General features: G+C 39.7%; 1 protein-coding gene across 22 annotated transcripts in view; it reads left to right on the top strand.

Moving 5' to 3' along the window:
* LMO7 (LIM domain 7) overlaps positions 1-23,273 on the top strand; it is a 231,635-nt gene that overhangs the window by 102,149 nt on the left and 106,213 nt on the right. For 17 of the 22 annotated variants that reach the window (XM_032277371.1, XM_032277375.1, XM_032277373.1 and 14 more), the window contains exon 4: positions 22,880-22,986. In XM_032277371.1, the coding sequence (XP_032133262.1) occupies positions 22,880-22,986 (107 nt within the window). The other 5 variants (XM_032277384.1, XM_032277395.1, XM_032277386.1 and 2 more) reach the window with 4 other exon arrangements.

Here is a 23,273-nt window from a genome sequence, read left to right on the forward strand (position 1 = left end):
ACCTGTGGTGCTTGTGGGCCTGGTGGGAATGTAATGTTGGGGTTCAGGGGAGCCCTCAGTTCCCCTGAGAGGACATTTCTTGAGGTTTTTGGTCTATCACTACCCCAAGAATGGTAGAGAAGACCATGACACAGTGTGCAGTAAATGCCAGACTCAAAAGTGTTTGTAGAAAGTGATTTATTTTGGTAGAGAGAATGAGAGAAAGAAACAGCTAACTTTCGCACTGAGTGAGAGAATCCAGAAAGATGGAACCCAGGAGAGGAAAGCGGCTTCCACACTGAGTGGAAGGGAGTTGAGACAGAGGTGGAGTTTTGGATGGGAAGACAGGCTTCCACGACAGTGTGTGGAAGGGGACTCCAGAGGGGAAATCCAGGAGAGAGAAAGATGGCTTCCACGAAGGAAGTGTTCTTGGAAGGGGACCCAAATGTGGAGTCCAAAGGGGTGTGGAAGAAGGGGACTTTTAACCTGGGAGGAACCCACACCTTCTCTAAGACCCCTGGCCAATGAAAGGAGTTTCTTGGAACTTCTGTTGGAGCGATTGACATTTGACCCTTTCCCGAGCCTGCAAAAATTAAAACAGAAACCGTTAAATTTCCTGGATGGAGAGAGATGGGATTGGGGCATGGCACTGGGAAGTTTTTGCCCTTAGGACTATGCCCCCTTGTGGACCCAGAAAGAGAACACATTCACTCAGGAATCTCCTGGTTTGTTGGCTGTATAGACTGTGGGAGAAGTGCAATATCTGAACCAGAGTGCCAGAGTGGCCGGAAAAGTTCCTGATGGCCTCCGTTGGATAGGACGGGGGTCCTCTGGCCTGTTGCACTTCCCAGGTGAAGCAGTGCCCCACCCTGCCTCAGTTTGTCCTCCTTGGGCTGCACCCACTGTCCAACCGGTCCCATTGAGATGAACCTGGTATCTCGGTTGGAAATGCAGAGATCACTTGCCTTCTGCATCAGTCTCACTGGGAACTGCAGCCTGGAGCTGTTCCTATTTGGCCATCTTGGCAGAAGTTCTCAAAAAGCCACTTTTTTTTTTTTTTTAAATCTAACCCAAGAGTTTGAGTCTTCCAAAAAATTAGCTGGTGTTAAATGTGGGTATGTTCAAATCCCTGAAACTCAAAACTAAAACTTTGTTTGGGAATTTTTTAAAAACCCAATCTCAAAACCTTGAAAAATAGGTAAGATATCCTAATTATCCTGATGGTAAAACAGCTATTGAACCAAAATAATGTTTACCATCTGATATGTTAGTGTGTACAAAATATAACATGTTTACTAACATCAAGGAAGTAATTAACCCCAAGACCTATAGTCAACCTGGAACCCTAATGATTTATTTGCATTTAGCTAAAGCAAGGTTTCTCAACTTTGGCACTGTTGACATTTTGGCCAGGTAATTCTTTGTTGTGGAGGTCTGTTATGTGCATTGTAGATTGTAAAAATATCTCTTGATATTGCCAGTGACTCCATGGGAAGAAATCATCCCTGACTGGGAAACATGGAGCTAAAGAATCAGGAAATTAAACACTATACTTTACATAGGCTCTTTGGCTGGCTGACTGTAGATTTGATTACCTACTCATGCTTTCCATTTTGATTTCCCTTTGAAAAGCAAAGATATTCTAGAAAATTTGGTTTGGATGATTCCTTTGAATGTCTGTGTCAGTCAGTGGGCTCAGTGGGAAAATCCTCAGTGTATCCACATTTATGTAAAAAATAGGTGCCGAATTGAGCATCTTTCAGATGACTTTCAGGCGTAGAATGTGTACAGCATGACCACAGAGGCTGGGAAGGTTGTCTCCTCATTCAGGAGTGCTGTGGAATGCAGAAAATGGGCAATGATGCCAGCTAGCTTAAGCTGCTGGATATGTCCATTTCCCTTGCATTCATAATGGCAAGGGAAATAAATAAAAGACATGTCTATGCATCCTTTCTGACTGCCATTTTCTGGAAGGATTTTAATAGCTAATGTTTTTGTACCTGTGTGAAATTACTTCTGACTCTTTCATCTTTACTCTCCTACACACTTCCTCTCGCTCTCCCATGGCGAAAAAGTGTGACCTGCTCTATGTGGAGGTCACTGCCGACACATCGGGTTGTTCCTTTCCAGCAGCAATGGCAAATTCACTTGAGAAATCTGCTACACCATTTAAATATTTCTACCCAATTTTTGTCCTGTACTTTTCTAAAAATCCGTCTCGTGCCATGAACTCTATTTGTCCCATCCCCGCTTGCCCCCTCTTCAGGAGGAGGAGAGGGGAGGTTTATGGGACCCTGGAGCTTGTGAGCCCTTACCAAAGATGAAACCAAGATGTGAGACCTCAAGACAGAGTGCTTTTTTTGGAGGAAAAAGCACACTTCTCTTTTCTCTTCTTTCTCATCTGAGTGGAAATAATATAACAAGTACAAATATAATTACTGTTTTCATTCAGTGGTGGCATTTTTCTGGATAGGAGGCAGGAATATTGTGTGGTTGAAGAGAAAATACTCAAGGGATATTAGAATGTGGCTTGGATGAGTTACGGGAATAAGCAGACAATATGTGCCTTGCTTGAAAGAGTGGTGATACGGAGGGTTGCTGTGTGCTGGGTCAAGCCCCATGTGTGTCTCAGAGGGAGTATCTCTCTAGTGGTAATAAGCAAGATAGACATTTGTGAGTATGTTTGGATGTTCAAGTGTACAAAACACTGGGGCTGGGTGTGGTCACTCACGCCTGTAATCCCAGCACTCGGGGAGGCCAAGGTGGGAGGACTGCTTGAGCCCAGTAGTTTGAGGCTACAGTGAGCTGTGACTGCGTCACTGGACTCCAGCCTGTGTGACAGAGTAAGAGCCCATATTTAAATAAATAGAATAAATTAAAAAAAACAAAACACTGATATAAGCAACAGCATGGGAAGAGATACGAAGGTGGTATTATAGAGCTAGTTTAAAATAACTAGTTAAAGGTAAGATCATTTGTATCTGTTTTCTCTTCTGGAATTATATTGCTGATATTGTAGATTTGTTTGAGGAGAGCATCTACCTAGAAAATTTAAGAAATGCTTCCACTGGGTGAATGCTGTGTGACTCCCTCATCCTTTCCTACTTACTTGTCTAGTCACTGAGAGCAGCATTGGTACTGAGCTGATTCTGGCTGCCATGACCTCCATCGTCTGCTGGGTATAAACAGCCTCTGCAGCTTAAGGAGGGTGTGGTGGGGCAACACTGAAGTCCCCTCCTATAGCATGGGTCTGGCACAACTTCTGCCTCACGTCTGCTTTTGTTTTCTGGTACATTAGATGAATACTGAAGTCTGTATGTTTCTGTAAGTTATGTTCTTCAATTTTTGTTTACTTTTCACCTTTCATTGTATTGGATCAATATTACATCTATTGCATCAGACTTGGGTGTTTCATTGAGTTAAAAATATTTGATTTTTAACATTTTCTTTCATTTCCTAATAGAGACAGTGAATATTAAATGATATCAATAAACCTGCTTAAAACTGCTAAATTGTGGTCTCTTTATTAAAACTACACTGAATAAATATTTTTATTTCAAAGGGAGGGTGAACCACTGTCACAAGTTGTAGTATAATGCCTCAAACACTAACATTTAAACTGTTCTTATTTTACTAGTTTTTCATCAATTTTTTTAAAGGCAAAATGCCAGCAACAAAAACATGGAGTGCTTTTTCTTCTAAATAAAGACATAGGAGAGTACAATAATATCACGATTATCCAGTAGTATTATTATATTTGTGTAAGAATTTCTAGCATAAAAGTTAGCTGTTTACTAAAAATAAGGTCAGTTTATACATTGAAAATGATGTTTGCAAAAGGAAACTTCAAGCCAGTGTCCTTGATAAACATCAATGCAAAAATCCTCATCAAAATACTGGCAAATTGAATCCATGATCAAGTAGGCTTTATTGCTGGGATGCAAGGTTGATTCAACATATGCAAATCAATAAATGTAATTCATCACATAAACAGAACTAATGGCAAAAACCTCATGCTTAACTCAATAGATGCAGAAAAGCCTTTCGATAAAATTCAACACCCCACTCCTTCATGTTAAAACTCTGAATATACTATGTTGAGATGGAATATACCCCAAAATAATAAGAGCCGTCTATGACAAACCCAGAGATGACATCATACTGAATGGTCAAAAGCTGGAAGCATTGCCCTTGACAATAGGTACAAGACAAGGGTATACTCTCTTAGCACTCCTACTCTACATCATTATTGGAAGTCCTGGCCAGAGCAGTCAGGCAAGAGAAATAAGTGGCATTCAGATAGGATGAGAGGAGATCAAACTGTCCCTGTTTGCAAATGACTTGATTCTATAACTAGAAAACTGCATAGTCTTGGCCCCAAAGCTCCTTAAGCTGTTAAACAGCTTCAGCTAAGTTTCAAGATACAAAATCAATATACAAAAATCTAGCAATCCTATCCACTAACTAGAGTCATGCCTAGAGCCAAATTAGGAATGCACTGCCATTCACAATTGCCACAAAAAGAATAGAATACCTAGGAATACAGCTAACCGAGGAGGTGAAAGATCTCTACAATAAGAACTACAAAAAACTGCTCAGAGAAATCAGAGGTGACACAAATAAATGGGAAAACATTTTATGTTCATGGATTAGAAGAATCAAAATCATTAAAATGACCATATTTCCCAAAGCAATTTATAGATTCAATGCTATTCCTATCAAACTACCAATGACATTCTTCACAGAACTAGAAAAAAATTTTTTTTAAATTAATATGGAACCAAAAAGGCCCCCAAAGCCAGGGTAATCCTAAGCAACGAGAACAAAGTTGGAGGCATCATACTACCTGACTTCAAACTATACTACAGGGCCACCATAACCAAAACAGCATGGTACTGGTACAAAAACAAACACATAGATTGATGGAATAGAGTAAAGAGCTCAGAAATAAGGCTGCAGACGTGTGACTATCTGACCTTTGACAAAGCTGACAAAAACAAGCAATGAGGAAAGGACTCCCTCTTCAATTAATAGTGCTGGCATAACTGGCTAGCCATATGCAGGAGATTGAAATTGGACTCTTTCCTTGTACCATATACAAATGTTAACTCAAGATGGATTAAAGACTTAAGTGTAAAGCAACTGATTATAAAAACTGTGGAAGACAACCTAGGCAATAACATTCTGGACATAGTCATGAGCAAAAACTTCACAACAAAGATGCCAAAAGCAATTGCAACAAAAGCAAAAATTGACAAATGGGATGTAATTAATCTAAAGAGCTTCTGCACAGCAAAAGAAACTGTCAACAGATTAAACAGACAACCTACAGAATGGGAGAAAAATTTTGCAAACTGCATCTGACAAAGGTCTAATATCTAGCATCCATAGGAACTTAAAGGTACATGAGAAAAAACCCAATTAAAAAGTGGGCAAAGGACACGAGCAGATACCTTTCAAAAGAAGACATACATGCAGCCAATAGACATATGAAAAAAAAACACGACATCACTAATAATTAGAGAGATGCAAATCAAAACGACGAGATATCATCGCACACCGGTCAGAATGTCTGTTACTAAAAAGTAAAAAAATAACAGGTGCTGTCAAGGTTGCAGAGAAAAATGAACATTGGTGGGAGTGTAAATTAGTTCAACCACTGTAGGAAGCTGTGTGATTACTCAAGGAGCTAAAAACAGAACTACCATTTGACCCGGCAATCCCATTACTGGGTATATACCCAGATCATTCTGTCATAAAGACACATGCACGTATATGTTCATTGAAGAACTATTCACAATAGCAAAGATATGGAATCAACCTAAATGGCCATCCATGGTAGACTGGAAAAAGAAAATGTGGTACATATATAGCACAGAATACTATGTAGCGATAAAAAAGAATGAGATCATGTCCTTTGCCAGGAAATGGGTGGAGCTGGAGGCCATTATCCTTAGCAAACTAATGCAAGAACAGAAAACCAAATACCATATGTTCTCACGTAAAAGTAGGAGCTGAATGATGAGAACACATGGACACAAACAGGAGAACAACAGGCGTGGAGGCCTACCCGAGACTGGAGTGTGGGAGGAGGGAGAGGATCAGGAAAAATAACAAATGGGTAGTAGGCTTAGTACCTGGGCGATGAAATAATCTGTACAACAAACCCCCAAGACATGAATTTACCTGTATAACAAATCTGCACATGTACCCCTGAACTTAAAAGTTAAGGAACAAAAACCCCACAAAAACAAAAAACATCATTTTTCAAGGTTGTGTATCAAGTAATTTTTTGTAGTGTACATTTTACTGGAGTTTCTGTGGATCACCACCTGTAATTTGACATGGTTTGGGGTTATCTGGTATTACTGAATAGACTGAAGATTGTGCATTGCTGTCTTCAAGATAACAAATATTTGATAGTAAGTATCTGAATGCGTTAACACTGTCGTGTAAATGGGAAAAAACAATTCCATTATGGTAGAGTTATTTATAAAGTATTCTTAGGAAATTTCTTTGAGTCTCCTTGTTTTCCCGCATCTCTTCTGTTCCCAATTAAGGGTCAATGTCACCCAGAAAGAAAACTTAACAATTTGGGATCAACATTGTAATTGTTTCCAATACTCTCATGACGTAGCACTGAAAGTGAAGAAACTGCTATTTTATTTCTAGCCATAATCTCTTAGTCATAGCATTGGCACAAGTTTAAGAACATTTCCTAGAGTTCCAAAACCTGCCTGTTTTTAAATCTAAGATGAACATTTATTTGCCAAGTTTCAGCCTTGAGGGCAACTTTTTTTTTTTAACGTTAATGAGTTAGAATTGCTAAAGCAACACTGTAATTAACTTGTAAAGGTAAAAATAATTGTTTCAGTATTCAAGTAGGATTATATCATACGTGACAGTTTCGTTCAGATAAACTTGGAAGTCTCTCCTTAGGTACCTTTTATTATGTAGAAATTGGAAAAGGAAGAACAAATGAAGTTGACAGGAAACAGAATCCAAGGTGTAAAACTGGTGTGAAGGCACTGGTCACCCAGTTTGTCTTAGGCCCAAGACTCTGCTTCCCATCCTAAAAATATTTATTGAACACTTACTATGTGTCAGGCAGTTTCAGGAACTTGGGATACAACTATAAACAAGGCAGAGTCACAGCTGTAAAAGAGGCAGTGTTTCTCCCTCATGGAGCTGACATGCCATGGAGTGGGGAGTTGCAGGGAGCACAGCCTTGTCGACCAGAAGCACAGTGCTCTAAAGCAACGGATCCATGTGCTGGTTCCCATGGAGAGTGCAGAAGAAATGCTAGAGGTGATGAAATGGTGTATCAGCTCCAGGTGACAATAATTACAGTGTAAAAATATGTAATACCTTATCAGTTACCAACAGTTACATTGAGAAAACAATGTGAATAAATAAAGAATGATTGAGTGTATGTATGAGAAACATTTTAGAGAAGGGCTCCTGATGTCTTTCTGAGTTGACATTTGATCAGGAGCCTGGAGTGGGTCCTGGGAAGGTATGGGGGTGGGTGGGAGGTTTCCAGATAGAGGAAAAGAGATGGGATCGGCAAGGAGAGTCCTGAAGGTCTGAACAGAATGAGAAGAAGTAGGCAGGTGAGGCTGTTAAGGCAATATGGGCTTTGATGGGTAGCCTACATTTTATGTGAAGTGTGGTGAGGAGCTATTGAGGGCTTTTGAGAACAGTCTGTTGTTAGGTCATCTGTTGACTGTGATGAAGGATGCGCATATTTGTGACTATACTAAAAGCGTTGAATTGTACACTTTAAATGGATGGATTGTATGGTATGTGAGTTATATCTCAATAAAACTGTTAAAATAATACAAAATCAATGGTTGCTATGTGAAAAATAAACTGAAAGAAATCAAGAAGATGAAGCAAAGCCAGTTGAACAATTTCAGTGGTTATAATGATTAACTGTATGTGTCAACTTGACTGGGCCATAGGGTGCCCAGATATATTTGTTCAATCATTGTTCTGGGTGTGTTTGTGGGGTGTTATTGTATGAGATTAGCATTTGAATTTGTAGATTGAGTAAAGCAGATTGCTCTCCCTACTGTGAATGGGCCTCATCCAGTCATGGAAGGCCTGACTAGAAAAAAAGGCCAACCCTCCTCTTAACAAGAGGGAACTCTTCCTGCCTGACTGCTGGAGTTTGGACTGAAACATTGGCTCTCTTAAAGTCTAGAGCCTGCTGTTTTTCAGATGGGAACTCACACCATTCTATCAGCTCTCCTGGTTCTTAGAAGAGGCTTGCAGCCTTAGAGAGTAATTATACCATCAGCTTATTAGCTGGTGGCAGATTTTGGGACCTCTCAGCTTCCATGATTCCTTATAATAAATCTCTTTCAGTATACATCCTGTTGGTCCTATTTTTCCTGAGAACCAGACAAAGGCAGTAGTCTAGGCAAGAGGAAATGGTGGCAACAGAGCTGTCTGTGTGTGTTGCTGAGAAGTGGTGGGATTTTTTACATGTTTTGATGGAAGAGTGTATGGGAATTGCTTATGGATTGAGAGAGAATTGAGGGGGTTTTGCATCAGTAGTTTATTGAGTTAATAAATATGAGACAGAAGGTTGTTGGGGGAAGGGGAAAATCAAGAGAGAATCTGTGGAGGATGAAGCAATTTGCAAAAGATCACAAATTGGTAAAAAAAATATATATATATATATAAAGAGTGATGTAAATTTTACATGTTGTTACATAGCAGTATCGTGGAAAAGATGGTAAAAGGGATAGTTTGTGATTATTAAGAAAGGGGGTAATCACTAGAAGCCAGCCTTGTTCACCAAAAACAAAATGCTCTAAAGCAACAGGTCAATGGGCCTGTCCCCTTGGAGAGTGTGAGAGACCCTCTAGAGGTGGTGAAATGGCCCATGGGTGGGTTTTGTTCATCTTGCACAGTTCTTGTTTTTAAAATTTGAGCCAACATGTATCCTGAGATTTTTGATGCTGTCCTTGTGTCTGGCTTATATTGATGGATCTGCCAACATGATTTCCAAAGCAGAAGTTTGGATTCTGAGTTAATAGAAAGATGGGATTCTGTGTATGTGGGTATGCTGATCAGAGCAGGGCAGTAGAAATCATAGGTGCATGGGTGAGGGTCAGGACTTATTGTGGAGCCTGTGCCTGCATTCCCCTAAAACGACCATTATATGGGATGTCCTGTAGATGGGAGTTTCTGGCTTCCTTGGTCTCTTTTCATCTCCCTGATACTAAGTTCATTTTATTTATATATTTTATTCATTTCTATTACCAGTTTTCTCCCTTTAGGCATCTTTGTTTTAATTCCTGCAAGGTGCCTGTCGTCATGGCCTTGATATTGTCAAGATGGGAAAAAGTAGACCAGATAATACTTTCTTTAAGTGAAATCTTAAATAATTGAGTAAACATGCTCAATATCAAGAAGCCAAAATATTTAAATCCATGTAAACTTCAAGTGAGGTTTCTGGTAGTTGGCCTTAGGGCTTTGTGCTTGCCCTGTTTACATTAAAAAAAAAAAAGGTGGGTGAAAACCTGGGGAACATATTTAGTCCAGTTTGTACATGTTGAAGCAATAAAATGTAGCTAATGTACTAGATATAAAAACCTGGAGTGACAAATGATCTGGATGGGCCTAAGTCTCCAAAAGAATATTTGTCAGGGATAAATAATTTCGATGATATTTTGGCTGGAAAAAAATCAGTCACATGAGTCGAGGGTGGTTTTGCATTGTCTACAAACTTAATCATGCATTTTAAGCCTTCATCCATGACACCTCACTGACACGATCAAAGGGTTTAAAATTCAATTACTTCTCCATGTCCAGCTTACTTTTTTTCTAAATTTGACCAGCCCATGGTTCATTAAAGCTAACAAGCCATCTTCCTGTGAACTGTGATGCTGGTGTCACCAGGCGCTTGCTGCCACACGTGATCGCAGTTAGCCGACAGCCTAATACAGGTGCTACAACAAAAAGCACCCATAGCACGTAACAAGAGAAGTTAGGCAAGTTCTAACCACTCACTGTGTGCTAGAAACTGCCAATCATATTTTATCTTTTTTTCTCACTAAATTCTTATAACCACACTGTTACTTTCATGAAATGAGCATTATCAGTGAGCCTTCATGTGATGTTTAGCTGCACCTGGAGTCCAGTATTGAGTTACAGATGCTTCATTCCAGCAAGGAGGACAAAACCCACAGGAACTTGTCTTTAAGGTGGCCTGGCAATTGTGGTAGGTGGAGTAATGGCCCCCAGGGATGTTTGTGTTGTAATCCACAGAAATAGTGAATCTCTTACAAGGGAAGGAAGAATTAGGTTGCAGATGGGATTGTGGTTGCTAATCAGTTGATCCTGAGATGGTGAGCGTTATCCTGCATGGTCCAGGTGGCTCTGTGTAATCCCAAGCATCCCTGTAAGTGGAAGAGGGAATGAGAAGAGAGAGACCAGTTGAATGGCTTGGTGAGGGAGCCTCATGTATAGGGACCAACTAGGAGAGCTAGTTGAGCACCTAGGTTTTAGTTGCATCTCTGAGTGTTTACCTATATATTACAGTTATGAAATGTAATTAGGCAGATTGCGTGACGCTGCTGGCTTTGAAGACGGAGGAACAGGGTTATGGCCAAGGAATGCAGGTGACTTCTAGAAGCTGGAAAAAGCCAGGAACTGGATTCTCTCCTAAAATATGTAGCAGAAGGAACATAGTCCCAAGGGCATCTTGATTTTAAGCCAGTGAGACTGTTTTTGGACTTCTGACCTCCAGAACTGTAAGATAATAAAATTGTATTGTTTTAAGCAACTAAGTGGTGGGAATTTGTTATGGCAGTTATGGCAGTAGGGAATGTGCTCTCATGGGAGGAAAATAAGATTTTACAATGAGGGAGTCTTTAGATTCACCTGCTTGCCTGCCTGCCCTCCCTCCCTCCTGCCCTCCCTTCCTTCCCTTCTTTCCCTTCCCTCCTCTCCCTCCCTCCTTCCCTCTGTCCTGTCCCTCCCACCCTCCTTTTCTTTTCTTTTCCCTCCCCTCCCCTCCCTTTCTCTCTCTCCCTCCCTCCCTCCCTCCCTCCCTCCCTTCCTTCCTTCCTTCCTTCTCCTTTTCTTTTCTTTTCTTTTTTTCCTTCTTTCTCTTTTCATTTCTTTCTTGTCTTTCTTTTTTTTGGACAGGACCCGGCTGTGTCACCCAGGCTGGAGTGCAGTGGCATGATCTTGGCCCATTGCAACCTCCTCCTCCTCCTGGCCTCCAAGTGATCCTCCCACCTCAGCCTCTGGAGTGGCTGGGACTACAGGCACTGGCTACCATGCCCTGCTAATTTTTTAAGGTTTTTGTAGAGATGAGGTCTCATTATGTTGCCCAGGCTGGTCTGGAACTCCTGAGCTCAAGCAATCCTCCTGCCTAGGCCTTCCAAAGTGCTGAATTAAAAGTGAATCAGCCTCATAAAGCAGAGTCCCTGGGGCTAGAAAATTTTAAACAAAAGGTGGTGATCCAGACTCATTATCTATGTAAGTGATGCTAAAGATGGTTGGGACAGGCTACTCTAAAGGTGACCCAATTTCCAGCCGGCTTTAAAGTTTTACCATGTAGCATTCCTTTGTTAAATACATGTTAGTACTTCATAAAATATGCATTTTAGCATCACAATGACATTTTTTTCTGAAAGCAATTATTTGTTTTGCTTTGGAACATGGATAACTTGAGGATAGAACTTACGCATCTATTTCAGCACTTTGGAAAAAGAGTCGGTGAGTTTTAAAATTATCTCATTTTTGATGTAAAGTTTAATTGGATGAATCATATGCAAGACTGTCACTTAATTCATTCCGCAGTGTGCCACAGCGTGCTCTTGCTTTATGCAGTTAATTGTAACCCGAGTTGATGCAGCATTTTAACTAGCCTTTACCAGAATGCTCAGCTCTCCCTCCCTGACCTGCTGCTGCCCTAACTTGCCAGCTCAGCTCTGCCTGGCCAGGTTTGGCTGCTGCCCCAGCTCTGCCAAATGGTGCTGGCATTGCTATCCGACATAAGCCCTTGGACTCACAGTGTCTCTTGGCAATTCCTTTAAACTCTCCTAGTTGGTCCCTATTTTTACTTTCACATGTTACTAAACTTTACCACTCTTCCTTGTCCTCAGTTCCTTTGTTATCAGCAAATGGCTGAGCACCTCCTCTCCTTTTTTTTGTTTTTTTGGAGAGAAATTGGTACCTGAGGAAAAATTTTTAAAAAGTGGTTGAGACTGACTGCTTATTTTCTTCACAAATAACTATTGAAGTTGGATCTCTAAGTGTTTACCTATGTATTATAGTCAAAAATATATATAAAATATAGTCATAAATTACATTTGTTATTAGCCATGCCATTATTAGCTATGCCATAAAAAGTGATGATTATCCAGAATAATAGATTAAAAAAACCAGTGCTAGCACATCAAAGCACACTCTACTGCTTTCTTAATGGAAATTGTATAATTAAAATGCGAATTTGGATATATTTTAGTCACCCTGATACTTACAAGCTGTTTTAAAATAACTGGTCACAATGTAGCATAAGAATAAGATTCAAGTACTTTTGTTGATCTAATAGTAAACTCCATAATCTCTGGGTGACTTGTGTGCAGAGAAACATTGTCTTAAGTTATATTTAATGAAAATATTTTCGTCACTTTAATTGCCAAAAAACTTTTGTCCACTAAAATTCAATTCATGGATCCTGTTTTTTTTTTTTTTTTTTTTTTTTTTGGAGACAGAGTCTTGCTTTGTTGCCCAGGCTGGAGTGCAGTGGTGCAATCATGGCTCACTGCAGCCTCAAACTCCCGAGCTCAAGTATACTCCCACTTCAGCCTCCCAAGTAGCTATAGGTGCATGACAACCACATCATCTAGATAATAATTTTATTTTTCTGTAGAGACAGGGTCTCCCTATTTTGCCCAGGCTGGTCTCTAACTCCCGATCTCACCTGATCTTCCTGCCTTGGCCTCCCAAAGTGCTGGGATTAGAGGCATGAACCACTGCACCTGGCCGGGGATTTTCTCAACATGCTGATTGTGATTTGGTAGGTCTGGGGTATGGCTAGAGATTCTGATTTTTTAGCAGGCTCCCAGGTGATGCTCTTGCTGATGGTCTGTGGACCACGCTTTGTGGAGCAAGTGACTGGGTCAGTGGTCTTCCACTTTGACTGTGCTTCAGCCACATCTGAGGCATGGCTGTGTAACTCCCTCTCATGGCTTTGACTGGGGTCCCATATCTGCAAACTGTAATGATGACATACAGACTTAGCTGAATTTCTCTGTTTCAAGTAATAGTTATCTCTTGATTGCTGGCACATACTTGCTAACATTTTTGGCGCTGTCAGTTTCACCGTTAGAGGAGGAAGGGACTTTGCCACATCATAAATAGAAAAGGAATTGAGGTCATCTAGTATCTTGGCTTTAGGATGTATTGATCAGCATCATCATGTACTTGGCTCTTTTTTAATTGAAAACTTGTTTACAGTAGGCAAGAACCCTTTCTGGGAATACCAGGCCAAAGTAAACATGGTAAGAATATTTGGTTAATTGACAGGGAGCACTTCCAGGTGGTGTCGTTCTGGGAGCCTTGGTTTAAGCTTTGTAAGGCCTTTAGGTCACAGTCCCGAGGACAACTTTACTCATTTTCAGAATTAGTTAGGATTTTGAACTTATTTAGGACTTTTGTAATAAATCCTTTTATTAGCCTTGTCTCTATTTTTACACTGTTTATAAAAAGTGTCTTGTTACTTCTATTTATGATGACAGCTCTTGACCTTGTACACTCAGGAAGTTTTTGCAGAATTGGGTCTAACTGGCTTGATTTTATGAGTAGACATTTCTGTATTGCTACATTAAGGTTCCCTGATGTAGAATGTTCCCTCTATATGTTGGAAGTTGTCATGCTTGAAATTTTATCAAAGATTTTTTTTTTTTTGATCCCTCAAGTAAAAATGAAAGTGACTTTGGGTAGGGTAAGAGCCTAGGATAATACAGTGCATTTTCATGAGGATTTAGATTTTGGCATGATGAAATGATTGAATGCATAAGAAAAATCTGGATCATAATGGCATTTATGTAAATTAGACTATATATACGTATATATATGCAACAGTGCTTGTTAAAGAACATTTTTAAAAATTTACCTATATTTATGGGGCACAAGTGCAATTTTGCTACCTTGATGTATTGCATTGTGGTGAAGTAAGGGCCTTCACTGCATTAATCACGGGAACATTGTGCATTGTATCCATCAAGCAACCTCCCATCATCCACTGCCTTCCCATCCCCACATTGCTCTGAGTCCCCATTGTCCGTCATTCGCGTTCTGCTTCCATATGTATACATTATTTGACTTGCACTTATGAGAATGTGCAGTATTTGTCTTTCTGCATCTGAGCTGTTTCACTTAAGATAATGGCCTTCAGTTCCATTTGTGTTGCTGCAAAAGACATGATTTTATTTTTTGTGGCTGAACAGTATTCCATTGTGTATATGTGCCACATTTTCTTTATCCGGTCCTCCACTGATGGACACTTAGGCTGATTCCATATCTTTGCTATTTTGAATAGTGCTGCAAAAAACACACAAGTGCAGGAATCTCTTTGATATAATGATTCCTTTTTCTTTGGGTAGATACCAAGTAGTAGGATTGCTGAATAATATAGTGGTTCTATTTTTAGTTGTTTGATAGATCTCCACGCTGTTTTTCATAGAGACTGTGCCAATTTACCTTCCCACTGGCAGTGTATAAGCATTCCCTTTTCTCTGTCATTTTCTGTTTTTTTCTTTTTTTAAATAATAGTCATTCTTTTGCATGTTAAATGATAATAGTGATTTTAATTTGCATTTCTCTGATTAGCAATGTTGAAAATTTTTTCATATTTTTGTTTGCCATTTGTCTTCTATTGAAAAAGATTTATTCATATCCTTGGCCCACTTTTTTTAATGGGATTATTTGGATTTTTGTTGTTCCTTACTAATTCTGGATATCAGCCATTGGATGTGTTTGCATATATTTTCTCCCATTCCACAGGTGGCCTGTTCACTTTGTTGATTACTGCTTTTGCTGTACAGAAGCCTTTTAGTTTAAGTCCCGTTCGTCTATTCTTGTTTTTGTGGCCTGTGCTTTTGAGGTCTTAGTCATAAATTCTTTGCTGAGACTAGTGATATGGTTTGGTTGTGTCCCCACCCAAATCTCATCTTGAATTGTAGTTCCCATAATCCCCAGGTGTTGTGGGAAGGACCTGGTGGGAGGTAATTGAATCATGGGGGTGATTCCTCCCATGCCATTCTTGTGCTAGTGAGTGAGTTCTCACAAGATCTGATGGTTTTAGAAGGGGTTCTTCCCCCTTTGCTCAGCGCTTTTCCTTCCTTCTGCCATGTGAAGAAGGAGGTGTTTGCTAACTTTTCCACCATGATTGTGTTTCCTCTAACCTCCCCAATCCGGTGGAGCTGTGAGTCAATTAAGCCCCTTTCCTTATAAATTACTCAGTCTTGGGCAGCTCTTTATAGCAACATGAGAATGAACTAATACAACTAGACATTTACATTGTTAAACATGTTAGAGAAGTCATCTTTAAAAAATAATTTGAAATGGGTACACTAAAATCCCAGACTTCAGTGCTATACAGTTCACCCATGTGACCAAAAACCACTTGTACCCCTAAAGCTATTGACATTAAAAATTAAAAAAATAATTTGAGGTGAAATTTATATAACATAAAGTATTAAAACCATTTTAAAGCACACAATTTGGTAGCATTTATTACACTCACCAATGTTGAGCAACCACTAAACGTTTCTAACATTTCAAAGTAACACCTCTTAACATTAAGTGGTTTCTCCCCATTTCTTCTTCCATTCAGCCCCTGACAACCACCAACCTGAATTTTGTCTCTGGCTTTATCCATTCTGGATATCTTATACAAACAGAATACGTGACTTTTGTTTGCTGGCTTCTTTCACTTGCTATAATGTTTTGTAGCACATATCAGTATGTCATTCCTTTTTATGGCTGAAAACTATTTCATTGAATGGATAGACCACAGTATGTTTATCCATTTACCTCTTAGCAGACACCAGAGCTGTTTGTACCTTTTGACATGTACATGTACATGCATGTACATATAGTGTACTTATTTGAGAATCTTTTAAATTCTTTATGATATATATAAGATATATACCTGGGGGAAGGAATTTTTTAATAGAAGGGAACGGGAATGAGTGGGAATGTGGGTTGAGGAGGATAATAATAAAAACAACAAAATAAAGTGAGAGAGCCCTTCTATTGACTGGTAAGAGCTTGCTTAAATAGGAATGATGAATTCAACTTTGGATCCCTGACATTCTTCCCAAGCACTTCCATTACTGATAAAAGAGCAAGGAAATGTGCTATAATGATATGAAAATATATTACTGGATAAATGCTTTTGGAAGGAAAATGAGTTGAAAGGCTCTGAAAGGTGAAGTGTTAACAAAGACATCTCTTACCCTTGGGACCAGTATGAGAATATTCATATTGGCCTTATGCTAGTCTCATAACACCCTTTTTAGGATTTATAATGGAAATAGAGAAGAATTAAGATACCACTGAAGTGTTTAATTGTGTTTGTTGCAAACTGGAAAATATTGGGTGGAGGTGGAATGTGACCCTACACTTGGGGTCAAGAGAATAAGAATGAGCACTGCTTCTCTCCGCACCTTTTCCCTCAAGGGTTGAGGCATTCTAACACTGGAGGGTCAAGGGGGTGGTAGCTTTGAGAGGACTGATAGGAGGCTTGAGTAGGAGACAGACTTGCAGAGTGAAAGACCAAGGAGGTCTTTCAGATTCTGGGTGGTACCTCATCTGTTGCCAGCAGCTGATCTTCACTGTCACTTATTATTTACTCATTAGTCTTCGGGAATTTTTGCCCACTAAATATCTACTTTATTTGATACTCAAATTCTTTGGGTAGTTTTTCTTTTTCTTTTTGAGATGGAGTCTTCCTCTCTTGCCCAAGCTGGAGAATAGTGTAACAGTCTCGGCTCACTGCAACCTCTGCCTCCAGGTTCAAGCGATTTTCCTGCCTCAGCCTCCTGAGTAGCTGGAATTATAGATGTACACCACCATGCCCAGCTAATTTTTGTATTTTTAGTAGAGACAGGGTTTTACCATGTTGGTCAGGCTGGTCTCGAACTCCTGACCTTGTGATCTGCCCACCTCCACCTCCCAAAGTGCTGGGATTAACAGGCGTGAGTCAACGCGCCCAGCTGGGTGGTTTTTTTACTGCATCATCTGCCTCTCCGTTCTTGAATATCTCTTCCCTTGTTTTCCATAATGTTATTTTCTTCTCCTTTTCTTCTTATTTATCTGGATCCCAGATATATTTCTCTCTTGACTCCTCTCTCTTTAACTGTCCTTTAAATGCTGTTGGTTGATTGTGAATCCTTCTTTCTCTTTACTTTCAGGTCAAGGAGGGCACATTGACATCTCTAATTTCAACTACTACCAGTGTGTGCTAGACTCCCAAACCATGTTTTCAGATCCAATATTTCTCATGGGCTGCAAACCTAACTTACTGCTAGCTGAGCATCTGGAACTCAACACTTCTAAAAATTTATTTTTCTTTCTAAATTTTTTACTGTTTCGTATTCTTTATTATTAAAAGTCTTGTGGTAGCCAGCTGCCAAAATATTCCCAGTGGTTCTCACTTTCTAATATTCACTTAGTCGTACCTAGGAATTGTACCAGATTAACTAAGAGATCCCCTGGGGAGATTCCATTCTTCTAGTGAGGTGACCTACAGAGTATTGAAGTGATGCCTTGATTCTTTTTGTGGATTATAGTAAAATGTGAGAGGAGAAAGTGAAGGATAGGGAGTGACAAACATGGGAGAAATAGAAATTGCTGCTTTTGAAAATTGTCACCTCTTTAGTAAGTAAATTCTAAGATGGTAGAATTGAGAAATGGTTTTCAGGCATAGATTAAATTCAAAGAATTTGCAAGATTAAATTCAGACACTTCGCAAGAAAGTAAGGCCGATAAAAGAGTTGAGAATGTGGTTGTAAAATTCTTTAGGTTCTTAGATTCAAGATGGTACCTTGGGGTTCTGTCCAGTCAAGCAATAGGGCTTCTGAGAACCTTAAGCATATTGTCCTCCAGTCATCTCAGCAGGATACGAGGGAAGAGAAGGGCTGCTCTTGAAGAGACGCATGGTTGCAGCTTTTATCTAATGGAATAAATTCCAATAAGATTCACAGAAGATTTATAGCATCTTTGAGAGAATTGTATTTGCAGAAATACTGCCATCTGAGGCTGAAAGGGATAGAGAATTGTGTACTTAAGAGATCCTTAATTCTCTCAATTGCTATGGGTAGGTTAAAGAAGTAAATTGAAAAACCTACATAACCACAAAGAATAGGCTACTTTTCAGTGAAAAGCAAAGGTGACTCTTAGGGTGGCACCAAGAATCCAAAGGGTGTAGCGAAAAATCATGAATTTTTGATTCATGGCCTTGAGTCCTCACGAAGGAACTGCCAACCTGTGTCTTGCAGGATTTTAGAATGTCTGTGGACCAGTGACTCCTGTGTGCCTTTCATTCCTCTACTCTCTGATCTGAAGTGTCCATAGTGATTTATTTTACACCTGTCACTCTATTGCATGCTGGGAGTGTGGGAGCATGTAACTTGTCCTAGTTCACTGGCATTCCAGTTGAGAGGAACTTTATTCAAGGGCCATAGTTAAGGAATTACAACTGAGAAATCTCAGACACTCCTGGATCAGACGTAGGTGATGATATTCCACATCACCTTGTAAAGGGATGAAAATTTGCAGGCCCTATTAGGGCTTAAGTGTATTTTGCGCATGGTCGGGACATGAATCACTGAGCTGGGTCCAGAGAGTGAAGTGCAGTAGCCAGTCCTCCAGAGAGCACCCCCCCGCAACCCTGTGATTCTCACCTCCTGGAGTTTGTGTTCTTGTGCCCTCTTCCCTGCATGGAATAGGGCTGACCATGTAACCAAGAGGATGCTGAGGAAATGATGGAATGTGACTTCAAAAGCTACACCATAAGACATTCCAACTTCCATCTTGCTCTCTTAGATCACTGGCTCTATCAAGCAACCTTTGGAGATGTCCATTTGGTAAAGAATCAAGGCTTCCTGTTAACAACCAGCCCTGATTTGTCAGTCACCTGAGTGAGCCACCTTGGAAACAGCTCCTCCAAGCTCCAGGAAAGCCTTCTGATGACTGTAGTGATGGCTGACATCTCAATTACAACCTAATGAGAGGTCCTGTCCCCCAATTCAGAAATATCCAGCTAAGGCCACTCCTGAATTTCCTTCAGAAACTATGTGAAATCATATACGCCTGTTCCCTTAAGGTGCTGAGTTTGGGGATAATGTATTATGCATCAATAGATAAGTAGTAGGGTACTACAGTGAACAAATACAAACTTTCATTGTCTTGGTAGATCGGTGTGGTTTCCCCATCTTAGCTCAGTGGTAAGTACTGTTGTGCCTGATCATTAAGCTCTCTAATTTACCCTAGCCCGCTCCACCCTACACCTGTTATGACTGCTTTATAATTGATGGAGGATAAGGGCTGGAAGGGAGATTGGAGAGAATATGAACATCTTAAAGCCATGTATATTTCCTGTTTATGTAGTGCCTGTGTTTATTCATAGTCATGGAAACATTTAAAGCTAAAAGGAGCTATTAGATACATTTAGGGTTCATTGTTTTCTTTTGTGTGTGTGCGTGTGCGGGTGTGCATGTGGGTGCGCATGTTTTGATTTGTCTTTGAGAAGCCACTTTTCGTCCTGAAAGTACAGGGTTTACAGATGTTTAGAGCAGGATTTTGACATGAAGTATTTTATGGAAGTTGGGCAGTGAAATATTTGTGTGATGGGTTGGGCCAGGCAGGGTTGGGTTTCCCTTCTCTCATCGAGAAAAATGATTACCCTTGATAATGGGTTACAGATTCACAAACTGCTCATTTCAGAGATGAGGAAAATGGGTCCAGAAATGTTAACACTCTTTCCAAAGCCACACAGTTGTTTAGGGACAAAGCTAACTTGGAGTCCTGGCTACTGGTCCAATTAGATAAGATTTTTTTTTTTAATTTGACCTCTATTTTTCTTTTTCTTTTTGCTACTTTCAAGTGAAAATAATTTTATTAAATGAGAACTAAATACTTCCCTTTTAATGTGTTGAGCTTGGTGTGGCTTCTTGAAGTTTTAACTGACATGAAAATTTTATTTGAAAATTTTGTGTATATTCTTAGGCACCTCTTTACCTGGATCATTTAAAATTGCAAATAATAAATTACGAGTGAGCTGAAGTCCAGGAGGAATGACTGAGGCTACATTACCGATCTTAGTACAGCCTGGTCCTGCTGCATATGCCATGTGTGACTTTGTTTATAAAGTTGTTCTGTTTTAAACTTGAGCATCATTGAACAATTTAAAAGATATTCTGCTTTTTTTTCTTAAAATAAAGGCTTTATTTAAGACTAGAATTTAACCATATTAATTTGTATCTTCTCTTGAACTTTGTCTTCAATTAAGTATAGTCACTTTAGATATCAAATGCTTTCGTTTTATGTCAGAGGTTTTTGAGGAGAGTGTGGCTTTATTTATCTGTTCTTATCAACCTATATCTATTTGTCAGCCAGAAGAATGCTATTATGTTTGTATAAAATATCTGAAGAATTGTTTTGACTCTCATTTCACTAAGTTAACTTTTAGTTTAATCTTATTTTAATATTTTATGTAATACTTTAAACATTCAGAACCAAATTGAATGTGTTGAATTTGTGTGAAGACTTCTAATGGTTTGTTTTTCCTTTATTGATATAAGACTTGCTTCCTATGTGTATTAGTTCATTTTTACACTGCTATAAAGAACTACCTGAGAGTGGCTAATTTATTTAAAAAAAAAAAAGGTTTAATTGATTGACAGATCTGCATGTCTGGGAAGGCCTCAGGAAGCTTACAATTGTGGCAGAAGGGGAGGCAGATATGTCTTACATGGAGGCAGGTGAGAGAGAGAGAGAGAGAGAGAGAGAAGGGGGTAAAGCCCCATATAAAACCACCAGATCTCCTGAGAACTCATCACTGTCATGAGAACAGCATGGGGGAAACTGCCCCATCATCCAATCACCTCCCTCCCTTGGCATGTGGGGATTACAGTTTCCTCCACTGACATGTGAAGATTACAATTTGAGATGAGATTTGGCTGGGGACACGGAGCCAAACCATATCACTATGGAACTTGGGGTATTGGTACATCCAACCATTTGTTCTTGCCTGATTCTCAGACGGCCAATTTTAGAACCGCTAATTTGTATCATTTGATACTCACAGATAGTATAGTTTTTAGAAACTGTGGGCCTAACAAAATTATCACTTTTTGCTCCTCTTGGAATGTTGCCAATAAATTATTTCTCTTTTTTCCATAGTAAGTCAAATGAAAAACACCTTTCATTGAGCTGCTCAACTTTTGATTTGCAAGTCTTTACTCTTTGACTTCATCTTATTTAAAATGATTCATGGATTTCAGCATTCAGCTAGGTTGTTCTCACTGCCTTTTATTCACAGGAGATTGGAATGACCTCCTACTTATACAAATATTGGCTTTTTAAGATGTCTCTTTTCCGAGTAATCAGTGTTGCTTTTCTCTGGCCACACCTTTTCTTGTGCTTTCCCTAGATCCCCTTACTCTCCAAGAACCTAAGCTGTAGAATTTAGCCACTTTATCTTGGGAAAAGAGTAATTGCCTTTCTCCAAGTGGCAGACTGTCTTCTGGTCTGTGAAAGTCACCTGTTAGGGATGGGAGGCGAGGTTTCAAGGAGGCTCACACCACAGAGGTAGCATTGCCAGCTGCCTCAGTGGACAGATGTGTGTTGGCATGCTGGGGGGCCATCCCTTTACCTGAGAATCCTAACACAGTGCATATGTAGAGCCCTCATGGGCTCGGCACTAGCTTAATCCTATAAAGTCTTTTTTCTTTCTTCCTTTTTCTTTTTTCTTTTCTTTTCTTTTCTTTTTTTTTTTTTTTTTTAGAGTAGTAGAGATGAAGCCTAAGCTAATTCTGGTAACCAAACGTATGTCTCTGAAATGTAGCTGGCTTTAAAATAGCCTATATTGTAATCTGTGTTTGTGCAGCAGTTTACATTAATGAAAAGCACTGGTGTGTGAATGGAGGATTTGGGTTTTGAAATTAGATATGAGGGCAACCTTGGAGGGAGTGGATAGACTTTCATTTTTTTTGGAGGCAGCTCTTGAGGCAGGTGCAGGGAGTGAGTAATGTGCCACACAAACTATGCAGTTTAGCCAATGAACGCTAGGTTTCTCCTCTGTCCTATAGTATGGTTTCCCTGTCTGTCAAGAGCCAGCTCAGCAACCAAACCCAGATTCCAGGTGTGGTATTCCACAGTCGTTCTGTAATTTGTAATCATAGAAACAGAATGTTCCTCCTCTTATTTCTTCCCTGCCAACAGTTTCTGGGTGGGTGAATGTCAGTAGCTGGAGTTATTTTTAAAGAGGAGAGGTGAGGCTTGCCGTGCAAAGCTGGGAAGAGGGCGTTTGTTTGCAGAACAGAGCTGACATCAAAGTGTAGATTACTGCTCAGTGGCTAGGCACTTGTCCTGTAACAGGTAATGTTTAACGTGCCAGTCACAAAGATCACAGAAGCAGCGTATGCCCGGGCATAAGATAGCACAACCGTGTATGTTCTGGAGGACTGAAAGGCTGTATAAGCCCTATGTATTTTTTTCAAATATTTATATGCATGGGTCTTGTTGCCGCCTCTTTTGCTGACTGTAATTGGACTTTGAAGCTTCGAAGTTATATCATAAAAATTTGTAACCTTTGTCTGAGAGAGAGCTCGGCTAAGCAATCACTTTCCATTTCTTTTCACAGGATAATATAAACGTTTTCTTGAAAGCTTGTGAACAGATTGGATTGAAAGAAGCCCAGCTTTTCCATCCTGGAGATCTACAGGATTTATCAAATCGAGTCACTGTCAAGTAAGTTTCAACAGTTTGTTATATATATATATATACATATATTTAAACTTAGAGCTTGTAGCTTAAGTGAAATGAATTCCTGAGAGTTCATGATTACAGAAAAAAATCTCCCTCTCTCTCTGTCTTCTTGTTCTCATTCTAAAAGAGACTATTTTAAAAATGGCTTAGGGACTGTGAATGTGAAGCTGTTTGTAACTCGTAACATAGCATGGTCTTACTATAAATCTCTAATCTGACCAGAATAGTGGTGTTAATAGCTTAACGCTTGTCCAACATGGTAGTGTTTG

The sequence above is a fragment of the Sapajus apella genome, unplaced genomic scaffold, assembly GCF_009761245.1.
Source record: "Sapajus apella isolate SASKATOON/1434 unplaced genomic scaffold, GSC_monkey_1.0 scaffold9, whole genome shotgun sequence".
Taxonomy (NCBI): Eukaryota; Metazoa; Chordata; class Mammalia; order Primates; family Cebidae; genus Sapajus; species Sapajus apella.